The 26,734-nt window shown below is 38.5% G+C and overlaps 1 protein-coding gene across 10 annotated transcripts in view; it reads right to left on the minus strand.

Annotated features, from left to right (window-relative positions):
* FAT3 (FAT atypical cadherin 3) overlaps window positions 1–26,734 on the minus strand; it is a 399,017-nt gene that overhangs the window by 83,094 nt on the left and 289,189 nt on the right. For 8 of the 10 annotated variants that reach the window (XR_005628561.1, XM_039718450.1, XM_039718447.1 and 5 more), the window contains 6 exons: window positions 25,248–25,562; window positions 23,143–23,353; window positions 22,614–22,682; window positions 13,778–13,917; window positions 4,059–4,334; window positions 2,309–2,519 (listed from right to left, as the gene is read on the minus strand). Coding sequence is in view for 9 of the 10 variants with exons in the window: in XM_039718450.1 (XP_039574384.1) it covers window positions 2,309–2,519; window positions 4,059–4,334; window positions 13,778–13,917; window positions 22,614–22,682; window positions 23,143–23,353; window positions 25,248–25,562 (1,222 nt within the window). In the remaining variant the exon portion in view is untranslated. The remainder of the gene's footprint in view (window positions 1–2,308; window positions 2,520–4,058; window positions 4,335–13,777; window positions 13,918–22,613; window positions 22,683–23,142; window positions 23,354–25,247; window positions 25,563–26,734) is intronic. The other 2 variants (XM_039718448.1, XM_039718451.1) reach the window with 1 other exon arrangement.

Raw genomic sequence — 26,734 nt, forward strand, 5'->3', positions numbered from 1 at the left:
CTAAACCAAAAATTGTGATATTCACCCAGGAGGTGAGATTCTTCCAGAGCTACAAATCCTCATAAAAATAATGGCATCTGTCACATTTACAGACACTACAAATGCTGCTGCTGTTATTTTGTCAGTGCTTGCTAATATAAATAATTTTGAGCCACTGACTGCCTCCTGCAAGGCAAGAGCTGGTTCTTCTCCTTTAGGAATTTCTTATGAAATTACACAAAAACTACTTTCTTTACCAATTGCTCTCTTCAGAGCAATGTAAGATGCGGTGAGTAATTCCCCTGAATCAAAGGGCTGTGTACAATCTGAATTCTGCAGTTAAAATCAATATTCTCAACTGCACATTTTATAGATCACAGAAACTACTGCAACAGAATACTGAATTCTGATGCACCTGAGGTTGGGACATCTATGGATAATGAAACTGGAGGAGGCTGAGGCTTACAGTCAATGGAAGTATGAGGTCTGAAATTGCAGAGAGAGCTCATGATGAAACAGAAACAGGCTGTAATGAAAAAGAGAGTCTCTAGAAATGATCTAATAGATAAACCATCTTATCTAATCATAATATTTCCCTGCCTGCATCATGTAGGATTCTATTACCAGTGTAACTGGAACTATACTCCTTAGATGTCAGGATGCTCTTTACATTGTGGTGGTACCTCCAGATGATTGAGAACCCATAATAGTAATAAGGTGTCAAGAAGAAGTTGGGAATAGTCTTGAAAAACATTTCCCCAGGAACCTGATCTAGTCTGCTCAGAATTTGTTCCATAAGGACAGTGTTTTCCTTTCTGGGCACCTGTAAGATTGCCCCTAATTTAAGTTGAAGGCCACTGGAGAACACTGAGAAATAACTGCTAAGAACAAACGCAGTGCATAAAGGAAATATTTGCTTTGGAGTGCTAACATCTTCCTCATTCTAAGTTCAACACTTTCAGCTGCAAAAGACTTCACCTTCTGGTTTGCTGAAGGTAATCTCCTTCCACAGAGCATACAAGATAATGACAGAAAAATTGTTCCTTGGGTCTTCTCTAAACTTCAGGTTGTATCATTTTAATTTAAGGTATGAGCTTGAATTATATGAAGCTAAATCAGTATGAGATGGTGTAGATATTCTTGTGTCATTAGTTGTCAATTAGCCTGTTCCTAATTGACATGAGCTATCCTAGCTGAAAACAAGTCTTTATAATAATATAGGGATAAATAATGATCCAGGAGGATCAGAGCCTAATGCTGGTAAAGGCTTGTGATCTGCCTAATACGGGTATAATCTGAAGTACCTGTGACTTCTTTTTATGGAAATATAAGTTTCAAGTTTTGCTAATATTACAGTGGAAAGATTAATATTATGAATAAAAACCCTTAAGTAGAAATGAAGCATTACAAAATTTAAAGGTTACAAATGTCTCTCTTTTTTCAGGCATTCCCTTCTTACATGTCTGTCAATCGTTTATCTCAAAGATAATTCTTAACTTCAGATTCATGTGACCCAGAGAAACTTACATTCACTTGCACATGTGTCAGAGATAACGCAAATGTTTTACTACTGTGCTGTTGCACCAGTGGAAGAATGCTTTTGCTGGTATAGATTATGTGCTGAATGTAAATATACAGTGGTTAACTGCAAAAGCAATTTTCATCTGGTATCATTATGCCCTCTCTTAGTTTCAAAGAGACCTCGTGCCATTAAAATGCTATGGCAGAAGTTTTAGCATAGCCCCGTTAGTCTCTGTGCTCCTCTGGTACAAAGATATCAGGACATACCAGCTGTTGTGGCATTGCTTTGTGGAGGATCCACTGTACACTAGTCTGAAACCAGAGCCTTGAAAACAAGTCACTGGCTGCAGTTTTGAATGGCTTTGAGCCAATGACTTAGAGACTAACAGGCTCTGTAGCCACCTGGTGAAAATGAACCAGTCACAGAACAAAAGAACGGCTGGACTAGAAAGGAACCACTGGAGAGCATCTGGTCCAGCCTTCCTGCTAAAGCAGGTTCACCTACAGCAGGTTGCACAGGATGCTGTGGAGTTCTGAACATCTCCAGAGAAGGAGACTCCATAACTTTTCTTGGGCAACCTGTTCCAAAATCAGTTTGTTCTGACAGGTTTTGGGTATAGTAGCTTCAAAATAAAATAAAAAAAAACCCAAAACCCAACAGAACAACAACAAGGTGTCTCCTTTGCCCATTTGTACAGGAGAAAGTAGACCAAAGAAGCTGAATTGAGTGTCAAGACAGATGACCACCACATCACTGTTCTGTGTCTGGCATAATCCATGATACTTCATTTTTGGCCTCTGTCCTAACCTGCTTCAATAGTATAGATAAGCTCTGCATTTTCTCCTTTGTCTTTGTCCAGTGCTGTGACCTGCAACACTGCTGATCCAACTGCTGCTGATTCAAACACTGAGGCTTCATACAATGGGCTGGTGAAGTAGGGACTGTGGTCATTGGAGTCTTCTACATTTATGATGACTCTGGCCAAGTTTCTTCTGTAAGGGAATTCTTGATCTCGGACCTATAGAAGAATTGCATAACACACAATTTGACTGTCATCTAGTAAAGCTTCACAAATATTACTCATTTGAGTGTGAATACTACTTTCAGTTCTACTTAATACAAAGTAGCAAAAAAACCCATTTGTTCCAAAGAACCATCTAAAATACATTCACACACAGGATGACAGGTACTAAAATCAAAGAAACAGGAAAGAGCTTAGCAAATTTTTTTTTCACTTGTGAAAAAATGCATTGCAACTAACCACCATGATGTGAATTTTTGAAGTGGAAACCATATGAGATCTTAAATTTGGGTTGAGGTTTGCAAGAATTTCCTTTTTTATTAATACTTGCTGAATGTTCATGCCTTTATCTTGCCATTGCCTTTTTTACAGCATACAGGCATGTCAGTCTAGTGCTTGTAGCTGCCAATAGACTACTTCATGATTATTTACGTAGATGATCATATCAACAGTAAACAGAGCAGGAATCACTTTATGAAGTGCTGGTAACTGTCAACAGAGGTGTAAATTACCACACCTGTCTCAACCCCATCCAAAATACCTCAGCCCTCCTTCCCTGATAATCCTGCCATCACCACCTCTAGAAAATTTTGGTTCTTCTTAAACAGAGGAAAAGACCTATTGTATCAGGTGGAGATCAAAACCAAGCACCAGGGAATCACCTCTCTTGGTCATGTGTTTCTGTGATTTAGTTTATAGCTATTTCTTAGTCTGCTTGCCAAAGTATTTGCAACATTTTATTCTGTGAGTGGACACCACACTCAGCTGTTCCTTACTACATCTCACAGCAGCTTTTTGCTTCCTAGGATGCCCTGCCAAAGCTGCCCCTGTACCTAACACACCATGAGTAGTTCCTTAGGGGAGGCCTCTTCTGCAGAAGTCTTAAGTAGCTGAAGAAAACAGTAGACTCCAATGTTTAAACTAACAGGGCTTTTTTTATTTTTATTTTTTTAAAATTATGTCCGTGATATACAACCTCCACTTGAAAACAGACAGATTTATGTTCTGTAGTCTAGACACACCAAGGAAAAATTGGTAATTAACTTTTTTCTGCATACCCAAAGATTTGGAAATGTAGATAAAGGAAAGCCATTTTGTATATCAACAGTTTATGTACTGAAATAAGTCCATAAAAGTAAGCTATAAATGAGGCTTGTGTTCAGAAAGGCTGTAGCATTCTCCATGGCAAGAAAGCAGTTATCTCCCTGTGAATAACTTCTCAAATAACTTTCAGCCTCACTTCAGAAATTCTGAAAATTACCTTGAGGGAGAGGACCAGATGCCAAGAGATTAAATAATTACCTGCTTGCTCTCCCTTGAGATAGAGAATCATATCACATTCCATACAATGGATTCACAATAAGGTTTCCCAAAAAGCTGAAATAAAAACTGTGAAATAAATATACAGCAGGGCAGGCAAGTTTAAATTAGTGGCTACTTATTTCACAGAGTCCTTCACTCAAGAGAAGCCTACTCCATGCATGTCCCTGAAGCAGCCATGACTGTGGCCAGACCAAGGGAATATTGCATTCTTACCATGACATTAAGGATGTGCTTATCTTGAGCTTCATGGTCTAATCTCTCAGCTGTGTAGAGGACCCCGGTGTTGGGATCAATTCTGAACTTCCTCATGCTGACTGTGTCGATGCTGCTGTGAATTGTGTAGCTCAGCTTATGCTTTTCATCTCTGTCTATAGCTTCAATTTGCAGAATTTCAGTATCAGGGAGGATGTCCTCTGAAATGGTGACATCATAACTTGGCTGAGAGAATTCTGGGCCATTATCATTGTTATCCAACACTCTGATAAGAACCTACAGTTAATAAAAAAAAAAAAAAAGACATTTGAAGTTATTGAAGTCCAGTCAGACTAGTGAATAAGCACCTAAAGAAATGCAATTTACTTTGAATGGCTGAAGATGTTATGCTGCTGCATGGTGGGACTGAGAAACATTATTTCATACTAAATTCTTATTTTTCAGATCAAAAGAAATAGAAAGGATTTGATTTTGGAAGTAAAATGTTCCTAACTGTAAGACCTACTCAGAGTCTGATGAAGAAGCCCGTATTTTCAGTATCTGTAGATTGGAAAGTATTTCTACAATGGTCATAAGGAAAGATTTTGTCCTTCCTTGTAACTGCCTTGGTTAAAAGGGAGTTCTAGAACTATTATGTAATTTCCTTGCCCCTTCACTACTAATAAAGCTATAAAAGAATCCTTTTCATGTGGTTTAAATCTGCTTTTTACACAATCAAGATTCAGCTGAATCCTGTCTTTTCTGCACAGTATATTGCATTGGGGCTCACTGGCAATGTCAAATTGTGACAGCAGTGGAGACTTCAAGTTGCTGTGACACCTCAGACTGCTCTTACACCACTTGAGGTGGGCACAGGAAAGACAACCTCACTACCACAGAAGCACACCCCACACAGATCAATACATACCACCAAGGACAGCTGATCTCAGGGCACTGATGACACAGAAGGATTATTTTTTTTGTTACATCCTTGCTCTTCCTTTGCCAGTGATGGCTGTCTTTATTGCCAACTAATTCACTTTCCCCTCCAAATCCTTTTGGTGTCTCCTTTTTGTTGAGGTTTATAAATGGTAGAACACTAAAAATGTGAATGAATGCTGAGTTCCTTGCCTCAAATCTGTCTTTAAAACTTCTGTATGGATCCTTAAGGAAACTTGGAGAGGGGGAGAGAAGGCCAGGGTGCTGCTCTTGCTGCCTATTACACCCATTTCAATATATCACAAGCTGACTCTGATAAATAATAGGAATCACTTTTTTCCAAGCTTTGCCTTTCAAAGTTACGTTATGCATGTGTCGCTGTGATGACATTTTGTGGGTTTGGCAATTGGAGAAGTCATTCCCTGGGGAAAACGTGCTTTCCAGACTTTGTATACCATAGATTGCTGTGGGTAGTGTGGCAGCAAAACCCTTGACAAACTGTGTAATACTGAAAGCTGAAATCTGAAGAGTTGACTCTTTTTCAGTGCTAGAAACGAAAAGTATTTTTTCCAGAATATGCCTGTGAGAGCAGTCTAATTTAACAGTAAGTAAAACTGAACAATCTTTTTATTCAAAGGCTTTGAAATAAGAAATAGTCCAATTAATGACTTGGGAAAGGCCAGACACAGGATTCTTTGGTCAAACTAGGAGACCTGACCCATCACTCATGATATTTTCTTTGTTGCTTTGTTACTTGGCTCTCTTTTAAGCAAGTATTTTAATGTTTTGCTTGATCCAGCCCTGTTCACCCATACTTTCTTAAGAGAAGAAAAATACAGCTACACTTTTACTGCAATATTGCACAAACAGATGTTGGCCTCAGAGAGAAATGAAACTTTAGATTTCCATGATATGTGGGAGGGTTTGCAGAATACATTACCAGAAGGAACACGAGCAGTTGTAAGAAGCAGTTGTAATGAACTAACCTGGGAACTGTTCAAAAGACAGCTGAAATAAAATGCTCTGTAAGTTAAATGGCATAAGACTTGCATTCCACACAATTTCATTTTCACCAGATTATGGCATGCCAGAGTGAAGCAGGGTAAAGCCTGTATTAAGTTATGCTTCAGCCTTGGACAGACAGCAATAAAATTGGGGGGAAATACACATTTCTAGGCCTATAATAATGATGAAGAGTTACTTAGCTTTTTATACTTTTATTGTTGCTGTAATATATCAAATATGTTTCTGATCTGACTGAGGAAAAAAACCCACTCAAATCTATGTCTTAAAAATTTGTGAAGAAACCAGTTGTAACATATGAAAGAATGCCTGAGGAGAAGATTAAAGTCTTGAACTCTAATCTAATGGGACACAGAGCCAGTGCTGAACCACTTTTTTAGTGTAAGGAATAGACAGAGAAGCAATAGGAGCTGGGGATAATCAGTATTTGATACTTACAGAAATTTTCTGGAGAAGTTTTGATATTCTCAGTCCTTGACACGTACCACTATAACACAACTGATAATTAACACATACAATTTATTTTGCTTTTCATTCATGACCAAAATCTTTGTCATGTATCATTTTAGACAGTCCAACAGAGAAGGAAAAACTTTTCCAAATGGATTGAAAACACCAAGAGTGCTTGACTCTGCTGATGCTAGTACAGCACAGGTTAATGTGAACAAGGAAACTTCCATGTGAGGGACAGGAAAATCTGTCAAATTATTTTTAAAATTGGTGTGTGCAAGCTGAAGCTGTTCTGGATGGTGAAAAAAAAAGTACAGAAGCACACCAATGCATTTTAAAAGTATTGCTACAGAAGTGACAGGCTATTTTGTTTGCATGGTATATAATCATCCCAGAGCAGTGATTCACTTCCTATAATATCTAATGCATTTTGGGATCACTGGCAAACTGAGAAAGCAGAAGAGAGCATAAGGGTTTAACCCATCCCAAGGCTTCCACTAGGACTGTCCAAGCCACGGCTCCATGATTCTTGCCTTTACTAGACTGCACAAACTGAACAGGGTGGGAGTGGATCAGCAGCAGAGACCAAGGGTAATCCATGAGACTGTGGAAATCACAACATGGATTCACAGAGCAGCATTTCTTTCCACTGAAAAAGGTGTAAGCTACTGCCCTCACACACATATGGACATAATCATGCATGGGGAGTGCAAGACATGGAGGGAAAAAACACAAAAAAATGGAGGCCCTCATTCACTGTCATCAAACTTACAGGGAGCTATGCACTTAAAATTGCTTTGATCATTGCCAAAAAAACCCTTGTTTTTCCTTCTTTTTCTTTTCTCTCTTTCACTTCACATCTACTGTAAGACTGATCAAGTGCCTGTTTAAGTGGCAGGCATCTTCCTCCCTAGAGATGCCAGTATTTTAATGATTTGTCAAGTGATCCACATTGAAATACACATTATTTATTACATACTTTGCACTTCAACTGCACTTCCATCTGGAGATGGAAGACGATGGGTTAGAAATGCTAATGAATAAAGAAGTCATTATTGATTCACAATTTCTTCTATTTAAGCAGTTAAGAGTATTTCTAATTTTTCTCAGCTGTCCCTCAAAATCCCCGAGAGTCAAATGTAATTTTAACATTTCTCTCCTTTAATAGAGGGGGGTGTATTTTCCTTGCAACAAAAGAAAGTTAAGTTATATATGGGAATACTGATTATACAGAGCTCTGTTAAACCTATAAATGGAACTTTTTAATGTTCTTAAAAATTGAGCTATCTTGGGAGTTACTTTAAACAAAACCAGGTAAAAGAAAATGGAGTTTTAGTCCCATTTAGATTAGATATTAGTCCCTTAGTTCTTCCAGCATTTCTGAGGAGCAAATTTCCTGTATTTTGTCCAGGAAAACAATGCCTTGCAACAAGGTTACCAAAATCCCAGGTGAAGTGCAGTAGTAAATCTGGGGAAGGTGTTTTATTTTTGAACCACACCCCTTTTATTAGGTTACCTTAAAATGCCATTCTTCCTAAGCAGATTTGCTGCTCTAGCAGGATAACTTCTAGTAAGATGTTACTTAAAACGAAAGGAAGGAAAATGTGACACTGACATGAACACCAGGCTCACAGAAAACCTGATCCTACAAACATACATGAAGCTGAGTGCCACCAGATTGTTAATATGAGGAAAGTTTCTCAAATTCATTTCATGGCTGCCAACCTCAGGCAGAAAATCTTGGTACTATTGGCAAATTTCCCATTGACTTCAAAAGGGCCAGCAAAAGGGTCCTTCAAGTCTTATGCTTTAGCCAGCTAGTAGCACATCTTTCACCTCAAATCAAGTGTTACACTACTGAAGTGACTGAAAGACTCCCAATGTCTGTGTAATTTAATATTTTCTACATATTTATTCCCAAATGGAAGACATGGCAAGAATGAGCTGTGTGGCATAAATATCCTTCATTACTGTGTAGGTACTGCCCGGGAGTTAAGATGTGACAATACCCATTGTGCACAATCAAAGCCAGGCTTTAAAAGTTTCCCAACACATCTCCAAAAGGTGATGAATGGAAATGTTTACTATTTGCTGGCTGCTAAGCAGGGATTCCTCTTTGCTGAGGACTGTTCAAGATTACTGACTGAACTACTTTTCATTGACAAACATTAGCTGCAAGTCTTTTTTTCCACGCTCATAAAGCCAACATGCCGCAGACCAGTCTCTGCCTGGTTCTTCTTGAAAGCCCGTATCTTTTCCAGTGCATTGTGGGCTTCAGAAAGGCAGGCTTGCCTCCTTCTGTGTCCATTGTGTGGAGCCTAATTTATAGTCTGAACAAGCACCTCACTATAAAAGATCTGCTTCTCCCTGCTCACTTCCTATTTCCCACAGTTAAAACAAGTTTCAAATAAAGGAAGCACGGCCCTCCAAGATTACAAATTAGGCAAAGTAACACTCAGAGCATTAGCAAAGACTTTGTACTCAAAATGGCAAGTGAAAGGCCTAGAGAAATACAATCAAATCAAAGCAGGACAAAATCTAATGCAGGAAGTGTCTCCAAAGCTGTTTTTAATGTTGCCCATAACAAATACCTTTGGTTTAGGCACAGACATATTTGAGTGAAAACTGGGTAAATGCCAGCAGCTGCTTTACAGACATTTGAAGCTGGAAGAATCTGCTTGGCTAATTGCTTGGTCTGGGCACTGTGTTGTAGTACAACCTATTAAGTGCCTGAATTATTTAAACTCAGGTTACACTTTTGCACAGGTTTTGAAACCTATTTTAATTTAATACTGCTTTCAACAGTTATACCACATAGCTTTATTTTCTACTCCCTGTCAGGTTTTCCTTTCCTCCAAACTCCAACTTTAACATAAAAATTTAGTTTCCCTACCAACATCAGTGGCTAGTTATTTATACTTTACTGTGTTCTTTGTGTTATGCTAAAATTGAAAGAAAAATCTTTGCTTCACAGGCAAGGCAATGCTGAGATTACTGGATGAAAAAAAAAAAAAGAAATCAAGGATTGGTTACAGTTTGGAGGAAATGTTCAACAGAGCAAAAGCGAAAAATTGAATTGAATCCCCATGTCTCTTTTTCTGCCCTAGAAGAATCCACAGCCCAGAACTGCTTCTGGCAAGCTCTAATGTCTTATCTGCGTTTTGGCCATGGTTCTCTAAGAAGGCTTTTCACCATTCATTTCAGAGAACCACCCTCACTCAGGGTGACTGATCAGCTCCCCTTCAGAAAATGTTGCAAGGAAAAGGTGATCTCTGAAAGGTGAGACAGAAACTCAGAGTTAAAAGTCAATCCTCAGCACAAGAAAAATTAAATTCTAAAACCTTCTGCAAGGACAGACAGAAAGGGGCAATGGGCAGTAACTTCTGTCTGTTCTTCCAGTGTGGCTGGTTTCAGCAGAGGGTATTGTAAGAGAACATCTCTGGATCTGCAAAAACTTTTCTGAGGGAAGTGCACGTTACCCTCTGAGTGCCTCACTCTACTGGGAAATGTTCAGGAGGTTTTGCAATAAGTGAAACTGAGGTGCCTTTTGATTCCTAGCTTGGAAGCAAAAGCCCTCATGCTCTAACACATCTTTTCTATAGCAGTTACAACGATGAGAAAGAAGAAGAAGGCAGGAAAATAAGGAGTAAAATCATCTTTTTCACATAGCAACATCAATCTAGATGCTGTTCTGACAAAAATAAATTATCTGCTAGGATAACATTCTCAATTAAAGTGAAACATCATAATAACTTAAATGATAGTTCAGTGATTCCCCCCCTGTACTCTGCTTCTGTGGGTATTTTAACAATATTTAAAGAGTATGCACTACAAATAAGTAAATAAATGTGATTCTAATCCTCTGTTGTGCCTCCATGTAAAATATCTGAGTTGTTCAGTAAAAAAAAAGGGATTTCAGATAAACCTGACTCATGACCAGGAGAATTTCTAATGTTTCAGAGTCAAAATTGTGGCAGGAGTAGGCATTTAGATGCCATTGAAATGATTCCTACTGGGGAGAGACCTCTGTGCTCAAGCCAGGGCACCAGACACTTTGCAGGTCAAAGGGAGGTGATGGCCATGGCAGGGAGCAGGGTCACTGCACAGAGCCACTGTCCCAGCTCTCTCCAGCACATGGGACACAGAAGCCCCAATCCCTCTGCAAGGCCAACAGCTCGCCTGGCAGCTGCAGGAGTTGTGTTTCGTGGGAATTCGGAGCAAACGTATGTCTTCAGCTTTAATAAATGACTGCGTGGCCCCAAGCAATGATGGATAAAAGAAAGGGAAAAAGTAAAAGCTTTCCCTGGCTAAGTCAGGAGATTTAGCCGTTCTAGAAGTTAATCACCGTGACTGAAGTTTTATACCCACACTTCAAATACATAAGTGAAACAAGTCAAAATTTCTTTGTATTTTTCCTTCTCCTTTCTTTCCCATCCCAACTACTGGATGGTTCAGGCTTGGATGGATGGGCAGCATGGTGACTGGCAGTGGCTCAACAAGTCCTGGCACTTTGGTTCTCACTTTGGAGACTGCATTTCTTTTGGAAACCTTGATCATACCCAAAACAAGTAGGCTTTTGATAACACAGGAAGTTTGTAACTTTTTTTTTTTTGTTAGCACTCCTTATGTTCTTTTTGCTTCTTTTCACAACAGTGAACCATTATTACAACAGATGTAACTTTTAAATCAAAATGATTTCCTTCCTTTCATGGTACAGTAATGAACCATGTGCACAGTAAGGCATGAAGGAAGTGAACAGTTCTTCGGAGTTTAAGGCATGCAGGAACATTACTGAAGAAACTTCACCGAGTCCATGCCAGGGATCACGTTACCCCAACAAAAATCTTTGGCATTTTTATGCTTTATTTTACCACCTCCAACTGTATAATAGACAAAAGTCCAAGAAGAGATAAAGGAAAACAGCTGGGGTGGAATAAAAAGCAAGAGTGTTCCATTGCACATAGTGATCATCAGCTGTTTCATAATAAACCATCATACTTTGAGGAGGCCTTTAAATTATTTTATTGTTATTCAAAATTGCTTTCTACCTGCTTCGTCTTCTACCATAACTTCCTGCAGCTACAGTTAAAAATGCAGGTGGTACTGTGTACACAGAACAAAATACTTCAAATGTTGTTTTGTCAAAACTCAGAATAAGGCCACTGAGAGCTATCAGTAAATGATCTATTCTATGACATTTTGAAATTAAACCAATCAGTTTTATATTTTTTAATTATTTTTCTAAAAGAAAATTAAGATGAGGAAGGTAACCAAAGGCTCCAAAGTACAGCCAAAAATAAAGCAGGAAAGTTTTGCAAAATGGAGTGATAAATATGAAGGCCATAATTCTGGCAGTTTTCAGAAAACAATCACTTTTGAAATCTCTGTTGTGAAGACCAAAAGAAACACACGCTTGGATGCCCTGGCCACCATTAAATAATTAAACAGTATCCACATAGAGAGAACGTGGGGGAGGGAAGGGTCTGTACACACCAGTGATTATTAATGCTATACTCTTGCAATCTGAAACTATCTTACATTCCTAAATGGGTCACATCACTGTTAAAAAGAATGCTCAGGCTTCTTTCAGAATGCAACAGCTTTACTGAAATATGTTTTTACCATATGTTTTAATTAAAAATGTAGGGGTTTCATCCAACTAGGTTTTGAGGACTGTTATATAGGTCAATTTATTAAATCAAAAGCAGCAGAAACAATAAACGCAATATCCATGAAAAGAGAAATTACTTTAATCCAGCGTGTTTGAAATTCCCTAAGCTTTTTAATACTTTTTTGGCTGAAATGTTTGCAAGAAAGAAAAAAGGTGACATTAGGCATTCAACACCATCTAAAATGTGGCCTAAGAGTGTAGCCAAGATTAAAAACCACAGCATAACAAAAAAACTACTCAAGAGTTGAAGAAAATGCCTTATGGAAAGGGAACATAAAGAGGTCAGTCATTCTCCTTTGCTTGTCTACCGGAAGACTGGGAGGTGATTTGAGTATTGTAAGTGCCTTCCTGGGGAGAAAATAGTGGTTTTTAAAGAGTTCCTTAATTGAGCAGAGAAAGGCATAACGGGGAACATGCGCCAGATATAATCAAGCTTAAAGTTTTAGATGTTTTTAGCAGAGATGCAATTAATTTTGAAACTGACAGGGAAAACATTGGATTTCCTACCACCTAACTTATATCAACTGATGTTTTCTTACCAAGGGTGGATTATTGGGAGAAAACATCAGACATTTTAGGGCTGGGTTATAAACAGGATATATAAACATGAAATCAAATTGAGAAAGCACTCAATGATTTAACAATTTCGTATAAAAGCTGGTGTTGTGGCTCATTGAATACAGATTTACATCTAAAGCATTTGAGCAAAAAGGCAAGGTACAACAGAAGCATCTGCATGTGCATGCATATATGTAAACAAAAAAAAAAGTTCAGGCTTTCCTTCTGAATTATAAAGAAGGAAATAACATCACCAACCTATTTTTTCATTTAGACTTGGGGAGTAAGTCAGATGTAGAATTTCAGGCCGTAAGTAATCCACAGCCCACAACTTTACCTCACATCAAAGGGTTTTGCTTTTTGAAGTCTTCCTGGTGCCCCTGGACCTCAGAGTCCCTGTCCTTGTGCCATGACCCAATTCCAGACTGGTTCCCACTGAAAAGATAGCTAGGCTCTGCATCAGGGTGTCTCCCACAAAGATGTGCCAGAGCCAGCATTGCCCCAGCCCATCACATTTATCTGACCCAACTTTAAAGGCAAGGAGCCTGATAAGCAAGCCTGGTTTTAAAAGGTTCAGCGGGGCTGCTAAGCAGAAGACAGTATAATCACAGGCAGTGACACTAAAGGAGGGATTCTTTAATTTTAAGTTTTTCCTCTGAACAAGTTATTTTCTGAACAATTGATCTCGTGTCCCACATTTGGGTCTTTGGAGGATGAGAGGTACAAACTCCATTTAACACAATCAATAGCAATATTCCCCAACACCATGGAAGCACTATTGTATTTTGAACCATTATGGGGAGAGGCAATTGTCAAAATCCAGGCTTTGCTGCCTGTGATAGGGACACCCCCAGCTGGAGGAAGGCAAATTACTTTCATGTGAGCAGGAAGAGAACAAAAGGAGAAATAACGCTTTGAAACATTCAACAGCCAATTCTTTACAGCCAGATGGAAAGGCTCTGAAAAACATCCCCTCCATTAGTTATTGGTGGTCTCAAAGGATGAGGTTTCGCTTGAATGGAAAAATTAATAACTTTTATAGCATATACATTCCAGCAACAAATGAATAACTTGCCAAGAAAGGAATGTGATATTCTACCTGAGTTGTGGCAATGTTTGTTCCATCGGTGACCTCCACAGTCATATTATACATTGACCTCTGCTCTGCATCCAAGGGCTTTGCAATGACAATCGTGCCCACTCCCTTATACGCGTCGAAAGAACTATCGTAATTCCCTCCTAATTGTTGCACAAAAACACAATCACATTAGCCATTTCTTGAAGACTTCCATTGCAAGTATTCCTAAACGTGGGCATATCTGTTTAGTGTCATCCATCTTAATGGCCTCTCTTAGCATACACAGTAAATCTAGTGATACTTCTTTGTTCATAAGCCATTTATATTCCAAAGCACAGTTTGTATATTGAAAAGCAGATATCATTAAAATGCATTGCCAAAAATAAAGAATAAAAATCTAGCAGTACATTTAAGTAAACCATAGCTGAATCTATAAAAAGAATCAAATGGCTATAAGCCCCTAAGATGTGTGCCCTTGTGGTCCAAATAATGAACAAGAATATTTATCTTTTTGTATAAAAGTAATTTCAAGATGGTTTTATTCTACATATTTTATTTTCAGGAAATTCTCACTGATACTTCTGCATGCAAATACTATCATCTGAGTTTTTAAAAATTAGAATTATAATCAATTTAAGAAATGCAAATAAAGATTTGTTATGTTAATACCAAGGACAATGATAGTAACTGGCAGCAAAGGTCAAATCCTGCCAGTGTTTTAAGAATTATTCAAATAGACCTGGCAGGATACACAACCTAAATTCTTTTCAATACAGAAAAACCTCTCACAAAGCATTGTTCTAATACTAACATCCCCTTTTCCTGTCTCAAACTGAGTGCTGCAGCAGTGGGGAAACCCTCCTGAGTACTGAGTGAAATAAAGAAAAGAAAAAATCTATTAACAAGTAAAATAAGGCTATAAATAATATAATCTCAAATATAATTTCAGATTTGAAGGGGTACAAGATTTGTCAGCCACAGCTACAGTTTATAAATTTGAACCACTCATTATTTTCAAAAGCGCAGCACACACTCCCTGCTGATAAGCTGTTTTCTAACTTACTCATCTATGAAGTGTAATTTAGTATTAGTTGCGTTTGAAATTTTTGGAGGCTAGGGACAGGGAGAGGCGGGACACAACACTGCTGACAGACAAACTCTTAAGGTATATTCATAACAGCAATTCAATGCCAACCCTGCTCTACAGTGACAAAAAGCCTTTCAAACCCCACTGGTTATGAGACTCGTGTAACAGCTGCTGAAAGCTCTTGAGATGAGGTCCACAGGTAGAAAAATATCCGTCCTATTGACTTAGCTCTGGTGAAATATATATATGTAAAGAGAGATATATATGAATGGCTGGCAGTGTCACAAAATGGCTCTCTGAATTTTAGGGCTGGGGACTGAGTAGAGAAGAGGAGAGTCTTCCATTCTCTCCATTCTGCATAGTTTGTTGAACAGGAACTGGCATTATTTTCAGAAGCAATCGTGCATTTAGTGAGGGAAGAATGTTCTGGCATTTGAAGAACTGAAGATTAGAAGAAAACACAGTAAAATCATAGCTCCTGAATTCCTTAATGTGAAGGAACCCTCACTTCTACCTCTTCCACAGGCTATTGCAAAGAAAGGGGAAGGTGGAAGAAGTACTGCTCTGTCCATTTTTGTCTTGAAAGACATTCAGAGATGGATAGAAGAAAATAGGAGGAAAAATAATAACGCAGGTGATTGCTGCAGAGGAAAGAGTATTGGTGAACTTCTGGCCACTGAAATGATCCAAATGTAGTAATTTCAGATGTGCCATCAGATTTCCACATGGTGAACAGATATATGTACATATATACAGGCCTTAGCCTTATAGATGAAGTTGTGGTTTTCCAGAAAAACATCACCACTGGATCTGTTGTCATTTATGGCAGATATTGCTTACTCCTAACCCTCATCCTGCAAGCTGTCCTTGATATTTAAGCAATAGAAAGGTATTTGGACATTGATTATATATTTTTTTTAAGTTCGTCTGAAAGAAAAAGTTTCTTCCTCCCAATTAATGTTTTAAATTGATTTACTTGAGAAAAATTGCACCATGAAAACCTCCTTTGAAGAAAAGAGCTTGAGATTCATGCAAGGAAATCTCAGCTGAAATGAAACTAGCCTTGGGACAGTAGGCACTTCACAAAGAGAATGTTTCATACTGATAACCATGAAAACAAAGTGCAAGTCTATACTTTGAGATGCTTAATAACCATCTTAATGAGCAATCAAAAATTATATGCTATCAACTGGCACACCCTTCCAAAAAATCCTGCCTTTAAAACTTCCAAGAAGTAACATGGAAGGATTAGCAATAAATGTTTTAAATGACCTTCTGCTGGCTCAGAGCTGGATTTTCAGGGCACCACATAGTCTGTTGCAAATAGACCAACTTCTTCAGGCCACTTCCATTAAATGAAGCATAAAAGAAGAACTGAATCCATCATGTGAATTTTTTATACATTATTCACATCTTCCAAAACGGTCTAGTGACAAACAAATTAATCTTGGTTGCCAGCCACCCCAGCCTGTAACTAACCAGGCAATGCAGTTCATTTTACATTGAATCATTTTCTATTAAACAAGGCAGAAATTGCATCAAACACTGAGGCAGAGATGGATCAGAGAACATCCTGCAGTGAGATTTGTGATTATAATCTATTTTGGAGTGAAATCCTGAATTATTCATGATTCAGTCTTCTACATTTTAACAGACCATGGTCAGATGAAGAACCATGCAGATGGATGAACAACTGGGAATACTACCTGAGACACTGGGTCCTGCCTCTCAACTGCAGTACTAGAGGCAGCCTGCAAATGATTTGTGCTACTCTTTGGCCTCTGTATACACTCAAAGCAGGTCCTTACATGACAAATGCTTCTGAAGCTGCACTAAACACTGATGAATTAATGAATTACATAAAAAAGTTAAACATTTAGAGTCTTACAGATGTGTTAAGTCTATGCAAGGCCTATAATTGGAGAAGCATCCACCACAATAATCTTTGAAAGATGGGTGCTGGGTTGCACTAAGAGAGAGGCATCATTCTCGTGTAAAAACAAACAGGAGTCGTCTCTTTAAAACACTTGCAGCTGGAAACTCCACATGAAACCACTTCCATCCAAAGGTGCCCATGTAGAGGTTGGAGGGCTGGGGCCCTAGGAGTTGACAGCTGAGGAGGTGTTGGCTTCTGGGGTGCTGGAGGCTGTTTTCGAAAGCCTGATGCTTTGTCTGTACCAACCTTTTGGAAGTGAGCTTGTCTGCAGTGCCATAAGCTCCCACAGTACCAGTTTTAATAATTTTGCTATTGTCCATTTAATAGTTTCTTTGATCACAATCTTCAGATGAAAGAGGGCTAAGGATGATGGCATTTTGTTCAGCTGCTGTTTCATTAATATGAATTTTCATTACTAATTCCACTTTCCAGCATCTGGCACATGCTTTCCTTTTTACTGTCTACTAAACCCTGCTTTCAGATACAAGATACGTAGAAGCTGTCTTTGCTAATGTGCTTGCAATTGCATTAGGAAAGAAATATTTCAAATGAAGATAATACACTGCGAGTTCCTCAGGCGCTTTGGGAAAATCAGTGACAAAGAAAGCAAGATGATTGCACTGACAATTTGGCTAGACAGGTCGTCCTGAGAAAGCATTTTAATACTGAATAACTCCAGAGAGATGTGGATTAGCTGTTGTCTATAGTATCAATTCAGGCTAAAATGTAATAGTGATACATCTTCAATACAGTTTAAAGACTTCCCTTAAAATAATCTGATTAGACTGAAGCACTTTGAGTAAGATTTTATGAAAAGTCCACATCTACTTTAAATGCTGTCTTTGGATGAGAAGACTTATCATGCTGGAATGGTAAAAATTAATCCAGAAAAAAATTAATCCACTTTTTCTCTCTAATTGATTGTTAAGATTCCCAAAATTACCTAGGAGATAGTTATGTCTACACTTCAGACAATTATAGTTAAGTGAGATGACTTCCACCCTTACTTTCTTGAGGTTGATCTTAATGCTTTTGCAAAAGCCCTGGAAGCATTAAATTTTCAGAACTAGTAACTTTTGTAACTAGTAATTTTTAATGTAATCTAAAAGTGTGTTATAGCTTACATATGATTTTCCAATTCCAGCTGCTTTCAGTACAGCTGTAGAAACAGCCCCTGGTACAAAAGATCTTATTAGCTGGCCCTCACTACAACTCTCTAGAACAGTCTTTACTTTCAGTTTAACAGATGGTATAGTACAGTTAAGAAAGAGATCCCAGGAAATTGAACTGAGACACCTCTGAGCCAACAAACTCTTAAATTGTGTACTTGGTATAGAGTTGGTTACATTTTCTGTCTGAACCTGGACTTCTACCTTTCTTCTTAGCTTATTTTTTGGCTTCATAGTCACTATGAACAATTTTTCTTCTGACAAAAGTCCTGTATACTTTGGAAAGAATTGATTTACCTTATTAAAAAGATACCTAAAAAACCCCAAACCACTGAACCTTGCGAGGCTAACAAGAGAGGTGCAATGGAAAGGCCAAGGAAAACTTGAACTATCAAAAGCGATTTCTGGGGGTCGGCTGAAGAATTTGCCTCAGGCAAGACATAATCCAGATCTTGCATTCCCACAGGACGTAGGCTCTGCATCTCTGGGCCTTTTCTAATTTCAGTGTTGGGGTTTTTAATTTTCAAGCATATTCTTCTTATATTGCATTTTGCTGCAAGCAGTTAATTTTTTGATAGGGCTTTCCTAGATGTGGTTCCTTTTTGGTATCGTGTGGAGCCTCCCCATGTTCCTGTCAGTTGCTGATACACACTTTAAGATGGATCATGCTGCTGGGAAAAATAATTTTCTCCTCTGAGAAGAAAACATGTCAGCAAATCTGGAGGATTTGTAGGCAGACGAGTGCCATATGAGGAACTTTTTCCAAATTTTCCAGTGGGACAATCAAAAAGGCTGGGATTGAATACCACCTCAGAAATAACTGAAGACTGCAGAGAATCAGACTTGTTCAGGCTTAGATGCAAAGATGGATCACACTGAGCTCTGGAGGACATCCCCAGTTAAAACACTGCTAAAACCTAGCAGGAGTCTTCTTTCACTGGCAGGTAGCAAAGAGCACACAATATTTTATGTTCAAAATTAATAGAGCCACAATATACGGCTATCCTCACACAAGTCTCATTTGGCCTACCATGCCATTATGGACAAATGGAGAAAAGAAATATGGGAAATTATCTGACTTAGAGAACAGTCCTCTAAACCACATTTTCTCAGTGCAGAGAAGATTCTTACTTGTCTGTCCCAAAAAAAGCTGACAGCAGTGAACAGTGATGATAAACTGGGCCAATTGCTACAATTGTCACGTTGCTCAGGGAAGAGAATCAGAGCAAAACACAGGAAACTAATTCACCCTGAAACTCAGAGGCGAGGCTAAAGTACCTCTAGAATTTTCAGAAAAAGAAGCAAGGCCAAACTTTTAGTTTCTTTTGTTTTCAAAGAAGATGAAATAAACTTAACGACTGTCTCAAAAAACCAAAAATTCAACTACAGACTTTTTAAATCATAACATAATAAATACTAGTAAAATGACACGCAAATATTTATTCTTTTATGTACTACATAATGCTAAGAAGGAAGTAATGCAGACTCTGACTTTTAGATAAAACTACTGTAAAGAGACTCAAAGCCTTGAGTTTGCTGCTAAGAAGCTGAAAGCAAGGGCATAAAAAGCAAGAAAGAAATCAGGAAGGTATTTCAGACAGTTCTCAGAAAAGATTATTCAAAGAAGGCTAGAGAGCTACATGTTTCTGACTTTAATGAAAACTTGCAGCACTATGAATTAAATGGACGATTAACTAAAATTAAGAGATATTAAAATTATTGGCTTTTAAACACGCTTGGTGAAAAGTGCTGATGTGGTTTCAAAGCTTGGCTGCTGTTATAAAGGCACAGGCTGGGGGAGGAAGCAAAGATAGAGGGAGGACTGTTTGGGGAACCAGAGGGAGTGCATGTTCTTTTGCATAATGGATGTTGTGCAGCATGCCACTAAAGCAAAAACTAGCACCATGCAGCTTAGCTCCAGTGTTAAAGTAGCCATCCCACCATTCCCATCACTGACAAAGGAAAAAACAGAAAGGGCTTAATTTACCTGGTACAAATAAAGGTCTCTGACTTATCTGGGAGTTCCAACTGAAAATTAGTTTCTCATTAATGACTAAATAAATTGTAAACTGATACAACTTAAGGTTATGTCTTTCACACTGTGGGATGTGCATGAATTGAGAATGGTATTGAATGCAATCTGAAAACAGAAACCAGGTATGATATTTCAACTATTCCCAATTAAAGAAACAAACACTCATCCAAGTATCCTGTTCCTCTCTAGTCTATCAATGGAAAATGACCTTCCTGCCTCTGTGGCATCTTCCTCTCTTGGAGCTGATTAACTCAAGAACTTAAACACCTACCTAAAGTATATATAATTAAGGTGCAAAGTTAGGCAGACAGGACACTTTATAGCCAAACTTTATCTGCTGTCCCTCTCTTTTTTTTTGTCTGGGAGAGAGTGCATGTTATGCATTAAAAAAGAGATCGTCTGGAATTCCAATGCCCATTTAGTTTGAAAAGGTCATAAAGATAAAGGTCAAGCTGCAAACTCTGTATTAAACCATGTCTCTACATAAGCCTTCAGGGGTTTTGTTGACATTACTGTGAACTATGCACAGAGGTTCAGAATCACGAAATACCAGATGGAGCAGGATCAGGTCTGGTTTTACAGCAGCACAGCAACTATCTCTTGCATCAGCAGTCACATACAGCTTTCTATATATGACAATTAACTTCTACAAATACCCCATGTCATTCATTAGGCTTTTCAGCACTAGACCTCAATGTTGATGACATCAAGGAGCAATGAAAAAAAGTGGGGTTTGACACTGGCCAAAGGCAGCAATGGTTATCTAAATACACAGTGTTCTGTCTGTAAAACCCTCAGGATGGGTTTTGTCTTTGCTCCTTGCATGCTGAGTGTCTGGAACAACAAGGTCTTCTGCATGCCCTGGATTGTTGGCTATTCTTGTAGCAGAAATTGGTGCTGTTGGGAGTGCAATTATGTGTAACAGCAGCAATATTTAATGAAAACATTCATATGGTAACAAAACCAAACTGGAAGGTCAGGGTCACTGATTTCTCATTAAATCTAGGAAAGCTCTGTCTCACTGACCTCTGCAATGATGCAGCATCTTGCAGCTTCAGAAGCTACAGCCTGCAGGGAAACCATTACAATTGTTTAAATAGGGAAAATCTTTAAAACATTTGAACTAGTTTAGGCATAAAGGCCACACTAAATAACAGAGGCTAAAAATTCCTAATGTTCTCCCTATCATCTGTGTCTGGTAGGCAAAAAAATCAAATATCATTATAAGGCGTTGCTTGATTGAAAGTGACTCCTAATAATTAAAAAGAATATAGTGGAAGAGCAAGGGCGTCCCTTGGGGCAGCATTTTAATGAGAGTTGGTCAAGCTGCCAGGAAAATGACCAGAAGAAGTCCAGCAAAAGGTTCAAATACGAAAAAAACTGTCAATAACATCAAAAAAGATGGATTTGTCTTGGGAGGAAAGGTTCAGTGAAGAAGGGAATGGAAATGTAAACATTAGCTTATAAACTGCATGTAGCATACTGAAGCAACCAAGGAAATGGCAGGAAAATTGCAGGAAACATATGCTGTCCTCCCCCAGGGACTAGAAAGAACCCCAGAACATGGTAGTAGGTTTGGGTTTAATTTTAATATGATTGGCACATCAGAAACCGTGCTACAAATTCAGAGAGGAAGCGGTGCTGCTTCTGTCTTTCATCTGCACAAATTGGAAATAAAAGGTGGATGAAAACGACTCTGACAGACCCTTTCTCCTGTGGTCCCTGTCCTTCCTGTTGGCTAAACCTATCTGCAAATAACTACATTGATATGGGAGCCAGGCTCAATCCCTGTAAAAAAAGACTGCTGATGCACACTTTCTGCTAAGTCCATGGCAAAGGCTTTTTGTTTCTCTAATCTTTCATATAGCATTTGCTTTATAACCCTTCATTTAAATAACTATACTTTGTGCAGATGAACTGTTTTGCATCCAAAGGTATGCAAACACTACATACAAGCATCTGCAAATATTAAGAAGCACAATAATTTTCCAGGGAAATTCTCACTTTTGAGATGTTAAATGAGTTATTTTAAATGACATTAACTCAATCAGCAGCAGAAGTGGGAAAGAAATGCTTAGGAACATTGACTCCCATTTCTCTACTTCAACCAAGTGAGACTCTTTGCTCCCTGTCATTTTGGCTGCTAATGGCATTTCCCTGCGATTTTAAGACTTCTATGGCTTCTCCTCCTTTTTACTAAGGATGCTTTTCCCTCCCTATTTTTATAAGCAATTTTATGTAAGACAATTTTGTGGTTGAAATCTCACATCAAAACACATTTCTCTGTTTCAGCTTGCATTCAAGACAAACTTTTGGTGTCTCCATTTGTAACCCATATGTTGAGGCATCCCATTCTGTTTCACAGTTAAATGGATGGCACTGGACTGTGAAAAGTTTGAATTAATTATTTGTGATAAACTGTGGAAAATCCGTGAATAAAATGATAATAATTGGACACAAATACGGTTAAAGCTGTCATAGAAAGAAATGCAGCACATCCATGTGTCGCATCGCATCCTGTCACAGGCACTTATGAAAGATGTAATATAAATTGTCTCAAAAAAACTTGCAAAAAATAAAAGGCAGCCTGGATAGTTGTATTTTAGCAAATGTGTTTGCACTAAGGGTACCTTCTGTTGAACAGTTCTGCCCACAAGCTGTCTGTAGAATATAGAACATCTCTCGAGCATGCTTGCCACCTTGAAGCAGGGCAGTCGGAAGCAGAAAAAAAAGAACAGAATGCAGAAAAAAAGGTGAAGAAAGAGAGAAATGAGGGACAGCAAGTCTAAGTACCATAAATACATTTAGAAATGAGATTAGCAAAGTATGACAATAGAATTTAAATGACAGACAACATTAAGATTGCAGTAAATAACATAGTACGAAAAAAAACCAATTCAGCCATACAGCGCTCTTTTTAAAGCTTAGCTAAAGAGTCATAACAAAAGCAGGAATATTATTTATTATTATTATTATTAATACTGTTATCACTATATTAAAATAGCATTTTCATTTCATCATTAGGAAAATGGATTTAACTGGGGGGGTGGGAAGGGAGGTGGGGAGACAGTTCACGGTTAGTTTTCTTGCTCTCAAAACCGCACAGCCGTGTGCTTTGCTTCTGGGGCGTCCTCCTGGCACTGCTGGCTCCCAACTTACCGACGATATCGAACCAGAGGGGGATGTTAGAGGGCTGCACAGACACCACCCCGACAATCTCGGTCACTTTATCGCTCTCCATGACGGTGAAGTTGTAAAAGGGCTCGTCAAAAGTCAGGGGCACGGGCGAGGGCGCGGGCTTTTTTATCCACTCAATATGGAGACGGGCAGTGGAAGATTTTTGGGGCCGGCCATTGTCCACTGCTTTTATCTGGCAGGCACAAAGAAAAGAGGGCTCAGGCTGAGCATCTCAGCTTGGCAGTTCAGAACTAATTCTACTGCAGTGTGATGACTCCTTGGAAAATGGACTTTGTAACCTTTTATGTAAAATCCCACCAAAAAAACCCGACAAACGCTTATTTCTTAATTCTCACTTTTTTTTTTTCTTTTGCATAATGCTTTGACTTTTCACTGAAAAAGGTGATTTTAAACTGAAATGTTTTGTTTAAGAAATGCTGGTGTGAGGCCGCCTGCAGATGCAATTCGAACACTCCCCACACAGATCCTCCTCTCCAGAAGCAGCTTCCCTCTCTGATTTCATCCTGTACCCAGCTCCTTCTTGCAGCAAAGCTGGAAGCTTTGTAATGACCCTTTGTAACGCCATGCATTTGCAAAATGTGCTCACTCAGAGCATGTTTGACTGCTTTCAAGTGGCATCTGTGTTGCAGATAAGTATTCCCTATATTGCCTTATTCAGGATCTTTAATTGAATTAAATAAGTTTCAGGTCATTTCCCTCATTCTCCATAAAAAATATAATTCAAAATTTTGTCATGTTTTCTTTCTCCTCTCTGTCAAGTTCATTAAAAATTGCTTTGCTTGGTGCTATTTCTTTTTATTATAAAGTCTTCTAGAAAGATGGATAGGCTTGATCTTTGTGTGACATGCTTTATGGATTTAGCATAGCAAAGACAAGATGAGCAGCAACAAACACTGGGCATAAGAAAAGGCTGAATGCAGGTTACAAAATAGGTGCTTTGGTGGATAACATCAATGTTAACAAAATGTTAACCTTTCTTTTTAAAAAGGTAATGTTTCTGGCTATATAGGTCCACTGGTATAAATATGCCATTAGAATACCTTTTAAAAATAGGAAATACTTTATTTTTCTGAGATATCATGCCCTACTTCTTCCTCTGGAAATGTGTTAAGTGTGTTTGATACTAACACTTATCACTCTCCATTCCAAGCAGGCAGGCCCTTTGTGAAAAGATACTGAGGGTGTGATGAGCAGTTTCTAGTTAGAAAATCTTCAGTTGTTGCACTACAAGAAGGCTCAGATCTCAAACATGACTTTGAGGTCGCCAGAGGTAAAAGTACTCACTCACTCGAAGGCTGCTCTACTCTGATTCCTAGGTATTTCTAAATGTTTTGTTATTTATTCATTTTCCAACATTATGAAGGTAACCCACTTCTGTAAGATACATCACTTCCAGATGTCAGACCATGGACCTCTGACATTTTTATTTCAGCTCCTCAACTACAACTTGTTGGCTTATTCCTGCACATGAAGAGTGCACACTCCAGTCTTATATGGCTTTATATCAACTCAGTCATATTTTATTCCCCCTTCTTTTACTTTCACTGTATGGTTAGAGTTCTGAAAGAAGAATTTTGACTGAGCTTTCTTTTAACTGAAATTGCTTCCACAAAACAGAGTACACAGTACTCCTCCTCTCTTAGATGCAGCCACCTAACTGGGACAGTAGGTGCTCTCTATAAGGGCAAAAAATTGTGTTCACACCAAATTTAAGTACCCATTTGTAGCTTTATCTGCCCAGGCCAAGATAATACAACTTTGGGAGCAGACAAGTACTTGGTCTTCATTCCTGCATATTCAAGGGAATGGCTTATGGTAACAATTTACAGGCTGACTTCACACTCCGAGAATACATCATGACCTGCAACAGCATGAATGATCTCTCACACTCAGTTTTTCAGCAGTAGTTTTGTGTATGAATACTAAATTTCTTAATTTAGGTCTTACATACAGGGCATAAACACAGTTATATAGTCCTCTTTATACAGGAGGGCCTATTTCTTAAAAAAAAGGAAAACAGAAGTCAGTCAAATAATGAGTTTGTGTGTCAATGAAAGAGTGGTTACCGTTAAGATGTCATAACTCCCTGCTGTGAACTGCTTTCTGGAAGAAACCATCCCTGTTTTGGGATCAATGAAAAACTTCCCATCATCGTTCCCATCCACAATGCTGTACGAGATCTCTGCATTAGGGCCTTCGTCTTTGTCAAAAGCAAAAGCTCTGTAGATGGGCTCCCCTCTTTTCTTACGGTCCCTCTCTGGCAGCTTGATCTGATAGACTTTCTCTGGAAACTGTGGTTTGTTGTCATTCTCATCCAGAACCTGCACCACCACCCAAACGGAGGATTGTTTGGGGGATGTGCCCCCATCTGAGACGGTTACCTGAAAAACAGCAGTGCCAGTTATTCCCAACAGCCACAGCGGGACTCCAGAAATTGGAGAAAAACATAAAACATAAGGAAACACCTTGCCTTCCCCAAAGCTAACTTGCAGCTCACAACATTGTCTGTGTACACAACACATAATTACTATAAACATTCTCAGTGCTTAACTCAATTTGTCCAAAACGGCAAATCCAGAAGATTTTTTACTTCTGAGATGAACGTGGAATAAGGAACCTGCAGACTAGGAAGCGTTTTCTCAAAACATTAAATCCTTTTATCTCAAATTCTGCAAGTTTATCTCAGAAGAGAGAACTGGAATTAACCCATTAATCAGGGATCCCTGCACTTTTTGCATACATATTTTAAAGTTTCTTCTGTCACGGAAAGAATTTGAAAGATGCATTTCTTCTTAAACCCTAAAAGAACCTCTGTCATTTTTTCCCCATTAATTATTTGGAAATTCTTAAACAACAAAAGGATTTCTGTCAGCTCTTTTCATTCATTACCCGAGACGTGACAGCTCATTAATTCCAAACCTGCTTTATAAGATTATAAGGAGCACAGAGAGGCAGGTAACAAAAAATTTCTGCTGCATTGTATAGAGAGTGCACTGTGCTGCCAGAAACATGTAAGAAATAAAATCTTTGAGATGAAAGTTAATTAGTAATTTAGCTGCAACTTAAACAGAATTACTAATAATTTTCAATCTGAAACACTATGAAAATGAAATGATTCAAGATCAACAAGCCCTCAAGAGATTTAGTAATATGCCTTCAAAATGAAATCAATATGTTTCAAACTTCTCCCTCAATATTTCGATTGCAGTTTTAATGAGAAAGAAATAAGGCAGAAAGTTATTTTTGTTTGCATGAAAGAAGTTCAAATTTCATTTTCAGCTACATATGGTAACATGCCAAATCCCACAGTAGCAATTTCTGATGATAGTGAGCCAAGATATTATATATCCTTCTCTGCTCATACTGATCACTGCACATCGATTGGTTTGCTGGTAACTTCTTGATGTTTTATTTTTCCTTAAAAGTTCCTCTGTTCCATTGCAAATACTATAGTCCTGATGTCCAGTTGTTAGGCAAAGCAAAATGTCCTGGGAATAATACCCCTTGGCATTTTCCCATCCTTGTGTAAAGTCTAAACTTAGAGTAACCCCAG

This window comes from Passer montanus, unplaced genomic scaffold (assembly GCF_014805655.1).
Source record: "Passer montanus isolate IOZ18808 unplaced genomic scaffold, ASM1480565v1 scaffold4, whole genome shotgun sequence".
Lineage (NCBI taxonomy): Eukaryota > Metazoa > Chordata > Aves > Passeriformes > Passeridae > Passer > Passer montanus.